The sequence below is a fragment of the Medicago truncatula genome, chromosome 2, assembly GCF_003473485.1.
Source record: "Medicago truncatula cultivar Jemalong A17 chromosome 2, MtrunA17r5.0-ANR, whole genome shotgun sequence".
Taxonomy (NCBI): Eukaryota; Viridiplantae; Streptophyta; class Magnoliopsida; order Fabales; family Fabaceae; genus Medicago; species Medicago truncatula.
This window is the reverse complement of record NC_053043.1, coordinates 31073946-31090738: the sequence shown is the minus strand read 5'-3', so window position 1 is coordinate 31090738 and position 16793 is coordinate 31073946. Positions and strand designations below refer to the sequence as shown.

The following is a 16793-nucleotide window of genomic DNA, read 5'->3' as shown; positions in this document are numbered from 1 at the left end:
AGATCCACCACCTCCCCGTACACCCAAACGACCCCCTTCCTCCCCATACTTATCACATAAAACCCTATACCATAAACTCATTGTTTCCTCTAGCATCCTCCAACACTATTTACCTAGTAAAGCTAAATTAAACTCATGTATCCTCCTAACCACCAAGGCACCGTTTTCTTTTTTCAAACAAATAGTATCTAATTTAATCTAGGATATCTTCATAAAATCCTCACACCCTCCAACCCCCCTAGGAAGAAAGCATAAAAACAACTTCAAGAGAAGAAATGATACCTGAGTGAGCCTTGAAGAAGGGAAGAAAGTAGACCGAAATGAAGGATAACAGACTTAAGAAGAATCAAACGATCTCCTGTAGATAAATTACGACTTTTGCACCTTGATAACCTTATTTTAATCCTATAAATTAGGGGATACCAAAAATTGAGCTTCCTTGAATCACCACAAATAAGCAAACCCAAATAAATGAAACACAACCAACCATGCTTAAAACTCATAACTAAGGCAGGCTCATACAACCAAGAATCATAGACATTAACTCCAAACAACATATTTTTATGAAAGTTCACTTTTAATCCAGACAAAATTAAAAAATAATTAGAACTCTCTTCATAACTCGAACATTCACCTAGTTTTTTTTATCCCTACTAACAATGTATCATCAGAAAATTCTAAGTGAGAGTGTGAGACACATTGACATTGCTATGTGACCCCACCCCATAGCCCATAAACAAACCTTTCTCCACTGCCGCATTTATCATGACATTTACCCCTTCTGCGACTATCAAAAACCGAAAAGAAGATAGAGGGTCTCCTTGACGAAGACCTCTTTCATATTTGAATTAATTTGTTGGACTACCATTAACAAGAACTGAAGCAGTTGTTGTAGTAATACATTCTAAAATCCACCTCCGCTACATAATCAAAAAATTCATCTTCCCATGACATCATCTACGCACCTCCAATCCACTGAATCATAAGCTTTTTCAAAATCTATCTTGAATAATAACAACTCTTTTTTAATTCTACGCGTATCATCCACCATCTCATTCGCAACAGGAATGTCATCAAGAATCTTCCTACCTTTCACAAAATTTGATTGAGCCTCATTGACGACAGTCCCAGTCACTTTTCTCAACATATTAAGAAGCACCTTAGACATAATTTTATACAAACAATTAACCAATAAATAGGATAAAAATCTTCCAGCCGCTCCTTATGGATCAAAGCAATAAAAGTACAATTAATCCCTTTAGTTAATTTACCATTTGGTGAAAAACAACAAAAAAGGGCAAAATCTCGCCTTTTAACAAATCCCAAAAATCTTTGACAAAAACCAAATTAATTCCATCCGGACCTGGACTTTCATAACTATCACACTCTCAAATTGCACACTTAATTTCCTATTAAGTAAAAATGGTAGTCAATAATACTCTTGCTTCCCTTGAGATCAATTTAAAAGAGAGGTCTTATACACTTGGGCGTTGATCCATAATTGACTGAAAGTGTCTTCGATAATGATCATACACATCACTTATCACGCCATCGACACCCTCGACCTGAACCCTATTATGGTGTCTGGCCTTCTCGTAGAGGACATGATTCCATGGAAAAATTTTGAGTTTACATATCCCTCCCTTAGCCAATTTAATCTAGATTTTTGGCACTAGATAGTGAACTGTAATTTAGACAAAGACAAAATTTCTGTTGATAAAGAATGAAGATTCCCCAACTCTTCCCCCTTGTTTACCGGTGTTTTTGGTAAACAACAAGGGTAGGTTTTGGTTATTACAAGCAGGATCAAACCCAAAATCCTAGGACATGTTGTGCATTGTTTTTCATGAAGCGTTCATCAAGTTCATAGGTTTCTTTACGAACAAGACGAGACCGTATGGTGTTTTTCGACCGAAAAAGGTTTTAAAAGCAAAGTAAAGGCATTAAGTTAAAATTGCAGAAAGTTAAAGAAAAGATAAACTACATTGCATTAAAAATAAAGGAGGTTCGACAAAACCTTTACATACATTATGTATGACTCTTTTCTCTCGCGCCGTCACTTCGAGTGTTTTATAATTCTGTATAGGTGATTTGCAACCCGTTTTCCCTATGGAAAACTATTATTTATACATAATAAGATAACTGGAAAAAGCCTAACTCCACAATCAACACTTCTTCCATGTCGACAACCTCTTGTATCCCATGTTTCTATTGAGGAAACCGCTTCCTTTTGAAATCCAAAATTTTCCCGCCTCAACGGAAGTTGGTTGACTTTGACGACTTACATTCATGACTCACGTCTCGTCGAACTCTAAGGCTTTTAGATCCTTTCGCGCTAAGTCCAAATCTCATCGAACTCCTCAAGATGAAGGAAAAGACTTGATTCCTGCAAAGACAAAAAGTCAACTAATGTTGACTGCATTAAATTGGCCTTTTGAAAATACAGCCTAACAAATTGCCACCCAAAAATGCCATTTTCGACTGAATATAATCGAAGGAGATAATTGGCATTTTTGAAAAACCTTCCAAATGCTCCAACGAATGACGTCATGGTAATTATGACTTCCAAGATAGGTCTTTTCAAATGTTATTTCACTGCACGATCTTAAGATTTTGTGGGCCACTACTTCTGTAGTTGAAAAATTAATGGGACCTTTCCATTTACCCCGAAACGCCACGCGTCCTTTGCTATCCTTTTCATCTTCATTTTAGCACGTTTTCCCATCTTTCTCATCATTACAGCGTCCCCTTTTTGTCGATCGGTTCTCCTTGAGATCTTAAACTTTTCATTACCTAGAAAGTCATCAACAACTTTCCGTCATCAACAACTTTCCAGAACTCATGAGGTGCTTAGAGCCCTGCCAAGGAGCTATAATTTCAATCTTTCTGATCCTCAGCCTTGCATAGAAAAGTGTGCATTCATGCATCAACTCTTTGATAGTGGGCATTCCTGATGTAGAGGCGATCAAACGGATCCTGCGCGCAGCGGCTGTCCTTAGCTCGGATGGGGCCAAGACTTTCTTGATGATGCTGAGCATAATGGTAAAAGGCGGGCTTCAGATGGATGAATTTTTCCCTGTATTCCACGACCTTTTCAAGCGTTGGCAGTTGGCTCACAGCAGGAGGGCTATCATGAACCTCGGAGGTCACTTTCGTTTCATATTTCATCCCCGAGGCTTGGTAGTTAGGCTCGCCTGTGACTCCGACAGGACTTGTAAAGGAAACAGGAGGAAGTCTAGGCTCGTTTGGCCCCTTACAGGGGAAGACGACGAATATTCGATGATGGATCTCTGTCTCTTCTGCCATATTAACGTTGAAATTATTTGGTTTCTCGTCTGCTTTCGTTTCATAGAAAAAGTGGGATATTCGGTTTTTCCCTTTTTAGGGCCAAAAGTAGCTTTTGTAAGTGTCAAATTAGTTCGAATGGTTGCATCCATATCTCGACATTGTACTTTGTCCTGATAGCTTGCTTTTAATTTAATGAAAATTCCATTTTATTTTCTCATGCTTGTCTTGCAATACTTCGACAATATCTAAGACTTTAGACTTGTCTTTTGCCACTATTTGTAATTTAAATATAATGCCAAGTTTTTTGTCTCTCGTCGGAACTACTCTAGTGTTATTTTGACTTCCTACAAATTAGGACTGTATTTTTTCAAATACTTACCATTCATCCTGAATATTCTTTTGTTGGAAGCCAATTCTTCAATTTCATAAGCACCATTTGAAAACACTTAACTTCAAATGGGCCTTCCTAATTCAGAGACCACTTGCCCAAGACTTTGTCTCTTTTGTACATAGGCAAAAGTACTTTCCAACCCAAATCTTTAATATTGAAAGATTTTGATTTTACCTTTTTATTATGGGCCTTTGCAACATGTTCTTTTTGTCTTAAAAGCACGTCCAATGCAGTCATCCTTTCTTCATCTAAGTCAACCAACTCATTCAACATCATGTTCCAATACTAACATGTTGGAATTTCCAATTGTCTTTGTACTCTAGCTGATTGTACGTAGATTTCCAATGGTAAAACTGTGTCATCCCCGAAAGCTAGACGAAATAGTCTAGAGTTTGTTGTATCTTTTGGGGATGTTCGACAAACCCACAATATCTAATTTAAAGTTTTATGCCATATTTTTGGTTGAGCATGTGTATGCTTCTTTATCAAATCAATGATAATTTTGTTGGCAGCTTCAACTTGAGCATATTATGGTGTCGAAGTAAGCAACTTAAAACCTATTTGGTTGGCGAAATCCACCATTTTTTGTCCAATAAAAACTGATCCTTGGTCCGTAGTGATAGTTTAAGGAATTCCAAATCTATAATGGATATGATTTTGAATAAAACTAATCACAATATCTTGGCTAACCCAAGACAAAGGAATTGCTGCAATCTATTTAGTGAAACAATCTATTCCAACTAGAACAAAATGATGACTTGTAGATGAAGCATGATGAATTTCACCAATTATGTCCAAAGCCCAACCTCTAAACGGCCAAGGTTTTACTATGGAATGTAATTCACTTGCAGGCACACGTTGAAATCTCGCATGTTATTGGCACTTTTGATACCCTTTTGAAAACTCAATGCAATCTTTCAACATAGATGGCCAATACAAACCTTGTCGAAATATTAACCATTTCATTTTGTGACCCGCTTAATGGGAACCACAAGCTCCACCATGTACCCTAGAAACGGCTATATAAGCCTCATTTTCATTGATGCATTTAAGTAAAATGCCTTCGGTAGTTTTCTTAAACAATTCATTTCCAACGATCACATAGCTTAAGGCTCTATATCTAGTCTTTTGAGTAACTGCGCTTGATGGGTTCTCAAGGTACTCCAATCAATATCTGAAAGATTGTCAATGGCAAAAATTTCAAAAATTTTCAGGGTAAGAAAATTTCAGGGTAAGAAAATTTAGAAAACAACTTTAATAGCACCAGAATGAGGCTATAATAGCGCTTATCTGATAGAGCTATTGAAGCATTGCTATTTAATAGCGTTTTAAAAGTGCTATTATAGGGTTCTGACCTTTAATAGGCGGGGGCTTTCTTAGCACTTCAAAAGCGCTATTAAACGCAAAAATGAATGCTATTAAAGGGGGTATTTTGTAGTAACGTTAGTGCAAATTTTATTTAGTGTATGCTCGTTAATATTTTTTTTCTTGGTCAATTAGCCTTATGCTAGAATTTCACACGTTAAGGTAAATAAATGGAGAAATATATGTTCGAACTTCGGCCCCTGCATAATACAATGTCCTACCCGTTGAGTTGAGTTATACTCACATGTACAACCTCTTATTGCTTTTATCTATCTATACCAACATATACAGAATTTCACATTCAATTTTGTTTTTGAGTGTGTTAACCTCCGGTTCCTAGGGGAAAGGGCCTTAGTAAGCTGGAATTCGATAGAGGGGTAAATACGGTCTGATCAAGAATTGTTTCAATCCAGGAATCAAACTCAAGTTCTCCTGAATAATTCGTCATTTAATGGAACTCATTAACCATTTAAGTTCATATTGCTTGATTTTGTTTTTTGACAAAATAAAAGATATTCATTCATTCAAATTGAAAGAGTACATCGATATAATGCAAATATGCTAAAGTACAAATTGAATAGCATAAAACGGAAAAGTACAAAGACAAATTGAATTTGTGAACAGGCTCACAACATCCATGTTAATAGCATAAAACGGCAAAGTACAAATGCCTACACATATGACTATATTTAAATCTCCGGAATAGCCATGTTTCCGGATCTGCAACGTGGATGACGCCAAAGTCATTGATTGGATCTGCACTGGATTGAAGCTGATCTGACAATCTGAAGCGATCAAATACCTGAGAGAAACAAGAAAAACAAACAATGTCGCACAAAGACGACGAACAACCAACGTCGCACGAAGACGAAGAAATCACAAAATAAAAAACGAAATAGATGTGAAATCACTTATTTCAATAAAAGGGAAATAGAAAAATGAGTTAGAGGGGTGATTTTGGGTCAAATATTGACCCTAAATCACCCCTCTTTGGTGGATGAAGGAGAAGAAACTAGGGTTTGTGTGACGGCTCACAGGAGAGAAAGGAAACGGAACGGAACGTATATTGCTTGATTTTATTTAAACAATTTTATCATATTAATATATTATTTAAATAATAAATTAAAAAATTACTTAAAAACCATTAAAAAAAAAGGATCAATCCACATCAAAATAAAAAATATTGTACACTATATAAAAACCTTATTTTGACCTTATATAAAAAAATATTTTATTTTAGTGTAACATCATTTCTTCCAATCTTACTTCTCATCTTATTGTTTTTTAACATTTTATCTTCTCTTGAAAATAAAAACAGAAAGACGAACAAGTTAACATATGTCTTAACACTAGTAATCATCATAAAATTAACAAATGTCATCCCCGTTAATTTAGTTCAGTCGGCAGGGACATTGCATATTTTATACAGGATCGCAGTTCGAACTTCGGACACCCCACTTCTCCACATTTAAAATGTATTAAATACCTTAGAAAACTAACAAATGTCACCACCCAAATACCTTAGAAAACTGTTGTTGACACATTTTGTTTGGCTGAGAAACATGAGTAAAAGACGACAATACCCCTCGGTAGTTAAGTGACAAGGAAAAAACAGAACCGACTGCAGTTAACTACCGAGGAAGACTTCGGTAGTTAACTTCCGATGCGAACTAAACATAGGCAGAAACAGAAACATCAGTTTTCCAGTTTCTTCATCGCTCAAAAACTACCAAACTTCTCTCAAATTCCTCCAATTTTCATTTTCATGATTTGCAAGCAATCATCTCCACATTATCACAAGTAAGTAACATTAATCAATGTAATCTTAATGTTAGTTTGTTTGGGTTAAGTTTTTTTAAAAAATTGAGTAGTTTGCATGTGGTTAGGGTTGATGTAGGAATTGAAATTTTGATGATTGCATGTAGTTTATAATTGAATGTAGTTGCTTTAGTTGATGTTTGAATGATGTTAGAGTATAATGTGGTTTTGAATGGTGGCAAAGAGCACGATTTGAGTATGTTTGATACTTTGCACACAAAGTGTTTGATAAAATGCCTCAATGAGAATTATATTGATTATTGAGTTAGTTTAGGTTATGGAAATGATGTTGATTTTAGTATGATAAAGTGCATATTGAATTAGGTTGAATGTGGTTTTGATTTTCACCGAATGTGTATGATAATGCATTTGATTATTTACGTTTGAATTTGAATGGTAGTGTTTTTGATAATGTTTAGGTTGATTGTGAATGTTTGATAAATTGGTTGAATGTGAAAGTTTAGGTTATGTTTAGGTTTAATGTTTTTGATTAGGTTATGGAAATGATGTTGACACTTTACATTTTTGTGTAGATATGTCTGATGAAAGGCTACCGATTGATCCATCTAAGATAATTGGTGGTAGGCGTGCGATGACACAAAGCCACCGGAATGAGAGGCAAGACGGGCACATCCCAAAGAGGGGAAGAGGTTGGAGGGGGGATGGTTCAGGGACTCCTCAGGAAGTGATGAGCCCTAAGCAATGGACTGAGGCCATGTGCTATGTTATGGAGCAGATCGCGCCGATATTGGCCAGGAGGCGAGGCCAGAGGCCGAGGAGGCAGCATCAGCAGGACCAGGAGTAGTAGTATTTTATGTTTAGGATATATTTTTAGGACTTGATGTATATTTTCATGACATTTGGCCGTTTCGTTGTATTTTCATGACATTTGTTGTTACTTTGTTTCAATGACATATTTTTATGACAATTGTTCGTTTCCGTATCATATTTTCAATTTCAATTATGTTGGTAATTTCTTTGATTAACTTTATGATTTGGCATTGAAACAATGTTTTTACAATGTGTAAAAACACATGTAACAGGTTCTGCCTCAAGAGGTTTTACCATTTTATGGCTTCAGGATGCCTCGACAATTAACTGCCGAAGGATATTTACGTATTTTACTTGTGTTTCTAAGCCTAACAAGATGTGTCAAGAACAATTCTCAATACCTTATGAGACTAACGTGCGATCATATACCAGCGAATCCATCTGACATATCTATACCTTCCATCAACATTTTGTTTTTCATACAATCTTGTCAATTTTCCAGTTCCTCATTCATCCAACGGTGGATACAAAACAAACATTATCAATACCTTCAAGTTTCACCTTTTTCCTTTTTTGGTTACTTTGTCATCCTACGTGTACACTTGTCCTTACATCGCATTAATTAATTCTCATTGTATAAGAAAAGAGAAAAAACCACACTCTCCCTTTTTTCTCCATTTGTCGGCTTCATTATTCTCTACTATACTCAATTTTTACTGTCACTATTTACTCACAGAAATTCATGTTTGATGATCTCATCATCATTTAATTATATTTGTTTTTTTGCTCTCACTTCTTTCACAAGTAACGCCTAGTGAGTAAAAGAGTGAGTGAAGAGCATTGGTTATTATATATATATACAAGACAAAGATATATTCATATGATTCATTGATGAAATAAAAATCATGGGTTTTTGTTGATTTTGAATTTTGAGCTGAGTAGTTGTTTTTGTTGTGGTGGAAGAAGGAGGAAATGGGGCGTCGGGCTGCCGAGTTTCGGCGCCCGATTCGACGAAAGTTGTCTTATGGGATCTGTTTTCTTCTTGGAGCATTTTCTGTTGTCGGTTTGGTTATGGTTTTTGTTCAACATAATTACCATCAAGATCGGGTCCAACATACCCTTATGGTAACATTACATTCTCCCTTTTTGTTTTTTGTTTTTTTCGTTCTTTTGATGAATTTTTTGGTTTTTGATTGGTGATTTTTAATTGGGGATGTGATCATGGTTCTAAATTGCATAAATCTTAATATTGTAGCAAATGCGACCGCAATTGTAGTTCTAATATCGTTGCAGACACCTCTAAAACCTTTATATCGCGGCTTTGATTGCGGTTGCAGACCACAATTTAGAACTATAGATGTGATATGGTATGTTATGACTTATGGTGTTGCAGGATAGTCTATTTTTGCAGAAATATTTTTTACATTTTTTTTTCTTTCAATTAATGTTATTCATCTTATGTATAGTTTTGTTTTAAATTTCAATTCATTTATCAGGATGGTTTTGTTTTATAATTGTATTTGTTGTTTTTATCTGTGTTACTCCTTCATATTTAAGCAAAAGGTCAAATGTACTTGGTCCAAATTTGGAGTAAATACATCTGACATTTCGTCTATATTTAAGACTGGATGGAGTAACTTCCAACTGTTGTTTCCCAATTTTTTTTTTTTACTCTTTTCAATAACAATTTGATGTGAGAGGGATGCATTGTTTATAAGTAATTGATTTTGTAATTTTCAGATTTCAACTTATAATTTTTGTTATAAGTGGCTTTTGTAATTTTGTTTCATGTTTAAAATGAGATTTTTTCTTATCACTTGTTAACACAAATTTCCATTTAAATTTATGATTTTGTGTACATGTTAGTTATAATTTCTTTTTCATTATGAATCCGAACCAGTTTCAATCATGTTCTTTAACATTAGGGGTTTAAGTTCATACAGAGAGGGAAGGGAAAAAAATTTCTTGTTAAAATAGTTTTATCTTTAGTGATTTGTTACTACTATGTGAAACAGGAACTAAGTGTTACATTTTGCAGCTATTAGGTGTTCACTAACACACATCATTACACTTGAACATCCCATTCTGCGAAATGGTTATACCGCTCGCAATTCCTTGTAGAATCTGCCGATGGTTTCTGATTTTCTTCTGTAGCATAGAAAATATACCTTTCTAGATTGTGTTGCAACTGTAAAGATTTTGTGTTTATTATTACATTACATCATTGCTCTCATTATTACAGCTCTTCTATAGTTTTTTCCCTTTTCAGTCTTGCAACAACAATGGAAATATTTGAAGTATATTCTTGAAATCTTCATGAATATGGTGTTAGTTATACTGATTTGCTTTTATATCCGTGTTTCTGGATCAAAAATTGAAGTTGATTATTTGTCATTCGAGGCGTAAATAGTGACGTAGGAATCATGGTCAAGTGCGTGGCTTTATAGTGATAAATGAGAAAATAATCCTGATATCTCAAAGCAATTGTAACTGTAAATTCTACAAAAATTTTACATTGCCGTAACGGCTTAGGTGACATTGCTTATATAAAAATAACGACTGTTGTTACTTGTTACGCTTTTGGTGATATTGCTTTTTACAGTTAAACTATTTTTGTCTCATATGCCTCGTGTGTACTTACCGAGTAAGTGACATATTGCAGGAGAGGAATACAAAGGATGAACATTTTCCTAAGGATAGGCTGAATTTTACTGAAGAAATTTTAAGTGCGACATCTTTTTCAAGGCAATTAACAGAGGAAATGGTTCTTGCTAAGGCTTATGTGGTTATTGCAAAAGAACACAATAATCTTCACCTAGCATGGGAGCTTAGCTCAAAGATTAGAAGTTGTCAGCTTTTGCTTTCAAAAGCCGCCATGACTGGAATGCCTGTTAACAAGGAAGAAGCCGAACCGATTATAAGAAGCCTATCAACTTTAATTTTCAAGGCGCAAGATATCCATTATGACATTGCAACAACTATCGTTACAATGAAATCACAGATTCAAGCACTTGAAGAGAGAGCGATTGCAGCTACAGTTCAAAGCAACGTGTTTGCTCAAATATCGGCTGAAGCACTACCGAAGAGTCTTCACTGCTTACATGTGAAACTTACTTCTGATTGGCTTAAGAAACCTTCCCTGCAGAAACTCTCGGATGAGACGAGAAACTCCCTCCGGCTCACAGATCAGCATCTATATCATTTCTGCATCTTTTCGGATAATGTACTGGCAACATCGGTTGTTGTTAACTCAACAGTTCTCAATGCTGAATTTCCAATAAAGTTAGTTTTTCATATCGTAACTGATGGTGTCAACTATGGAACGATGCAAGCATGGTTTCTCAGTAATGACTTTAAAGGAGCAACGATAGAGATCCAGAATGTTGAAGAATTTCATTGGCTGAATGAATCTTATTCTCCGATTGTCAAACAGCTGCTCGATTCAGAATCTCGAGCCTTTTATTTTGGGGCATATCCAGATGTAAATGCTGAACCGAAACTGCGGAACTCCAAATTTTTGTTATTACTAAACCATCTTCGGTTCTACATCCCGGAGATTTATCCACAACTTGAGAAGATTGTTTTCCTTGATGATGATGTTGTTGTCCAAAAAGACCTAACACCACTTTTCTCACTTGAATTGCATGGAAACGTAATCGGTGCAGTCGAAACCTGTCTTGAAGCATTTCACCGGTACTACAAATATTTCAACTTCTCAAATTCAATCATAAGCTCAAAGTTTGATCCACAGGCATGCGCGTGGTCGTTAGGCATGAATGTTTTTGACTTGATTCAATGGAAGAAAGCAAATGTGACCGCAATATATCATTATTGGCAAGAGAAGAATGCCGACGGCTCACTCTGGAAGCTCGGTACACTTCCTCCTGCACTTCTTAGTTTTTATGGTTTGGCCGAACCACTTGACCGGAGATGGCATGTTTTAGGATTAGGGCATGACCTCAATATCGATAATCGACTCATTGAAAGTGCGGCTGTTATTCACTTCAATGGGAACATGAAACCATGGTTGAGATTATCTATAAGCAGGTATAGGCCACTATGGCACAAGTACATAAATCAAAGTCACCCTTATTTTCAAATATGTGCTATAGGTTAAAATGCACAATTTCTTGATTGCTTATAGATTATGCAATCACAAATTATTGTAGAGTCAGAAGTAGATATTTTTGACTTGAAATCACAATATCTTCAAATAGAAAAGAATAAAGTTTTTGCCATTGTTGTTTTTTTCTTTCCTTTTTAGCTTTGATTTTGCAGTCACATACAGTTTCTTGAAATAGAAATTTTTCCCCGTGTTATGTCTTAACACCAAGTAAGTGAGAAGATTAAGTTTAAATCTACATGTTTAGATTGTTTCAGGTTTATATGGAAAATTAATTAAACAGGTACTTAAGAGTTAATTTGTCGCTATATAAAGATAATAAATGAGTGTCGAGAAGTCCTAGCTCAACTGGTAAAATACCGAAATTGTTAGGCCGGACGCCTTCACGGAGGTTCGAACCCCCGCCCCTCCACTTGTGTGTGAATTTATAATGGCTTTGTCATTTCGTCTATTACCAAAAAAAAAAAAAACAAATGAGTTAATCACTTGTTAAATAATTTTTAGTCGGACTTATTTGGACAAATTTACACTTAGTAACTCGTTTCTCTATCAATTTAAATTCAAACCATAGTATAAGGAGTTTAAAAACTAAGTGCAGTCATCGTAAGCATAACTCAATTGGTAGTGACATAACATCTAATATATAGAGGCCGGGGATTCGAACATTTTTTTTAACCTTTTTACTAGCTTACAAAAAAAAAAAAAAAAAAAAACTAACGACATATTTTTGTTGAACCTTTTTTTGTTATGAATTTATCCTTAACATTTTTTTTTCAAATTTAAAAACATATGAATAGAATGTTAAAAGTGAAATTCAAATAAATTTAATTAATATAGATATTTTAAAATAGAAAAAACAAATAAAATTAATATATATCAAATAACCTCATAATCTCATTAATTAGTAACTACTACAAAATTAAAAAGACGGACGAAGCCATAAAATAAGTTGGATAGACAAGCACTTTCAGCTTGTTTTAATAAATATTTCAACAAGAATTAATTGGAAAAGTAATTTTGGTATAACATTGGACAATCAAGTTTGTTCATTTTCCCTTCCCATGTCTTTTTTCTTTGTCATCATCACTCTCATTTTTTGCTTCTTTCTCGTTTCTCTCTTTACTTTATATCTCACACTAATTAACAGTGAGACAATATTTATCCATACTCAATGGGGGATTTAAACCATTCTAAGGAACAAGTAGGCATCTTCTATATTTTCCAAAAATAAAATAAAATTGAGAGCTTCATTACTAGTATAGTTTTAGGTTATAAATACTTTTTGTCACTAATTTTAGAAATGTATATCATTTCACATCTACATTATAGATATCTATTTCTTTTGATAAGTTTCTCATGCATTTATAGCACACAGCCGACCCTAATTTTCTAGTGAGAAAAACTCAAACTTTTCTCTAACTTTCTTTCTTCTTCGTTCATCGAGGAATGGTGGTTTTAGGTCTTTTTTTTTGTACTAAAATCACCCTCTACAGATTTTTTTCCTCTTTTCTTTCAATCTAAATAAATGGTTTTAAGATATATCAAGTTTTTCCTTTTGTGTTTTGTAATTTCCGTCTAATTGCAGCGTTGTGTTGTTATTCGTCTTGTGCGACGTTTGATTTTGTGTCTTGTCGCGGTGTTCGTTTAGTTCCCATTGAAAGATCAACATCAGTCAATTACAAATTCAATCAATGATCTGGGCGTCAACGTTGCAAATCCGGAAACATGGGTATTTCGATGACTTAGATTTTATCGTATTATTTGTAGGCATTTTGCCGTTGTATGTTATTAACTTGGGTGATGTGAGTTTGTTCGCAGATTCATCGTTTATGTTTTTACCGATGTTTGTATATGATGTACTCTATCAATTTGAATGAATAAATATCGTTTTGTTTTTGTAAAAAGAAAAAAATCTATTTCTTTTGATGAATAGAATTCTTACTTCGACGGATCCATTTGACACATTCTTTTTTATAGATACACATTCTTCTTTTTAGAAACAAGACAATCTCTTAAAATGGCATGTATAGTTATTCTGTCTTGCATTGCATTATATGTTCACGTGAATGGAATTAAATCAAGAGCCTTTTTTACAACATTGTCTAAGATATAGCCAGTATCTAACGCAATGCCAGTTCTATGTCCTTCCTAAACAATATTAATAAGTTTTTATTAGTCATGAGAGGTAGTGGTTGGAGAGCTAAACATCAATGCCAGTTAAGTCTTTTCTTTATCATACTTCATGAAAGCTAATTAAGGCCTTTATGACCGCAAGAACTTTGCAATAACTTCTAGAATTCAAACTAGATCCATAATTTTCAACACACAACAGACAATATAACGGTGACAGATGATGATGAACTCGTCTATATATATAGAGAGAGAGATAAGGAGATGTCAAATTATATGGTATAATATTTATCTAATGTTGTACCAAAAAAAATAAAAAATATTTATCTAATGTTACGCGGTTTGTGAGTAACGGAAATTGTTCGTGTGGGCTGAGTAGAGGCGCTGCCGATTGAGGGGTGCTCGTGAATGATCAGAGAAATTCGACATTAAAGAAACTACACTACAAGAGGAAATACTTTGATTCTTAATCATGTTCACTCTTAAGGATCCATTGAAAAAAAAGCTACCTTTTTTTTATCTGTTGCCTATTCTATTTTGATATATGATTTCTCTTCAGTGGTATCAGAGCTACTTACGAAACCATGAGTCGGTTTCTATGTTATAACAGTTTTAATATGATTTTGAATCTGGATAATAACAATAATAAAAATTAATAAAAATTGGTTGATCGATCTCATATATGTGACTTATGATTCTGATGCGACATATATATATATATATATATATATATATATATATATATATATATATATATATATATATATGGGAGCCTCTAATATGCACCCTCTAGAAAAAGGTTCAGCCATGGATCTTTAATTTCTACCTGCCACACTAAGTAATGTAACCGGCTGATTTATTTATAAATAAAAATAAAAATGATAAAACCTCATTTTCTTGTATCCCTTTCTCCAAACCACACATTCAAAGTTTTGATTATCACTGTTAAAAGTTTATATTGTTTAATTAATAGTTATTAAACAAAGAAACATGTTTATCAAAACTAGAAAAGTACTAGTAGTAGTACCAGTTGGACCTGAGATTTCTTCGAGATGATAGAAGCAGAAAATAAATAAATAAATAAAAGTTGAATAAATTGAACAGGCTATAGCCAGTAAATGGGAGAGGTCCATGGTTGGACCCTTAACCAAAAGGACCATATTAGAGGGACCCAATATATATATATATATATATATATATATATATATATATATATATATATATATATATATATATATATATATATATATATATTGCATCATTTTGTTCAATTGTTTTAAAGAGATTGGTGTGAATTTGGATGATCGATAGCTTGAGCTTCCGAACCAATACTAGGGAAGCATCAACAAATCGATTGTTCATACTGAATGAACAATCCTTGAAACTATTGATGTTTGATCGTCGCATTAGGGTTCATACCTATAAAAGAGTTGTATTGTTATGGAAAATATGATGCGGCTAGGGTTTACTCAATCATAAAAAAAGTTGATGTTATTAGGCTACACAACGGTGCAGATTCTTGATGAAGTGTTCATTAAGAATTAGCCTCTCGAGGGATGCCCCGGAAGTCCCTGCAAGGGGCGCTGCCCCAGAACCACCCTCTGTTTACCGGGTAGTAGAACCCCCGACTAACTCTGTATAGTGTGATCAGTCATCAATGTTTAATTAATTAATTCAATTTTTAATAATAATATTTGTGTGTTTACTGTTATTAAATAGCATGAAGAATGGAAATGGCCTTAGTCTTTTCTTTTCTTTTGTTTTGTTTTAAAATACGACATGCGTGTCATGCCTTTCGCTTATATCTATATATGTAATTCTTTTCTCATCTCACTCCCTCGCATGTAAGACGAGTATTCTCAATGTAATGTGTTGTTTTTGGATTTCCAAACTATTGTATTTAGATTTCCAAACTCATTCTATTATCTACCGAAATTGTTACTAGGTTGAGTCACGACCAGGTCGCTCTCTTTAAGACGTTTCGTAACACTGCCCAAATTTGTGCAAGTCAGACTATCAACCACGCCGCCTCCAGGATAAAACAAGCCCAGCTACAACTGTGCGGTTAACTATGCACTGTAGAAAACCGTTCGAGAATTACACCCTCAAATATGATACTAAGACCACTCTTTAATATTGAAACCACTTTAATATGGTATTATTACCACTCTGTTATGGTGTTGAGACCACTCAAATATGGTGTTACCACCATTCTAACTTTAATTTCTCCAAAACATCAATATGGCACTACGACCCCTCAAATATGGTGATACCACCATTTCTCCTCAAATAGAAAAATATTGAAATACTTTTTATATATACCGTTAAAATCATTCTTAATTCCGACGTGACATTGTTATTCCAAATAAGTACTATGATCTTAAAAGTACTCTTTATTCTGAAGGGACATATATTATCGAAGGGACTATGTTTTAAGACCATTCTTAATTCCGAAGGGACATTAAACCGAAAAGGGACTAAGGTCTTAAGAACACTCTTAATTCCGAAGGGACAGAAAAAAGGAGATGAAGAGAAGAAAGATTCGTCAACACAAGTCAAGAAAGGGAGAAGAGAGAAAGAGTTTCCGGCAAATTGTTTTAGCACAAATTGCGACAACAGTTACTCTAATGGATAAGATTAAAATGAAGTTTATTCATTAATCAAGTCAACAACACTTGTAGATAGGATCAAAAGAAACAAATCCACACAAGTCGAGGAAACAAACTATTGGATTTGAATGAAGGAAATATAAGAAATTTAATTAAATTCTTATTCTTATCACAACCACCATAAGTTAAATTTATAGAAAGTGATATTCTCGAATAAAAATAATAATTACTATTATTTTTATCATTATCAAGTATTTAAAATTAAATACCGCAATTTAAACACTACTAATGTGTGTGT

At 34.2% G+C, this 16793-nt stretch overlaps 1 protein-coding gene across 1 annotated transcript; it reads left to right on the top strand.

Annotated features, from left to right (window-relative positions):
* Positions 1-8306: 8306 nt before the first annotated feature.
* LOC25488415 (hexosyltransferase GAUT11) lies at positions 8307-11884 on the top strand. Its single transcript, XM_024776315.2, has 2 exons — positions 8307-8758; positions 10296-11884. Exons 1-2 carry the CDS (start codon positions 8606-8608, stop codon positions 11748-11750), a joined length of 1608 nt encoding a protein of 535 aa, XP_024632083.1. The 5' UTR covers positions 8307-8605; the 3' UTR covers positions 11751-11884.
* Positions 11885-16793: the final 4909 nt, after the last annotated feature.

Bases quoted from the DNA above. Each gene is read 5' to 3' on its own strand.
- LOC25488415 (XM_024776315.2), top strand. From the start codon at position 8,606: ATGGGGCGTCGGGCTGCCGAGTTTCGGCGCCCGATTCGACGAAAGTTG. The intron at 8,759-10,295 runs GTAACATTACAT...GACATATTGCAG, and splicing joins GGGTCCAACATACCCTTATG to GAGAGGAATACAAAGGATGA.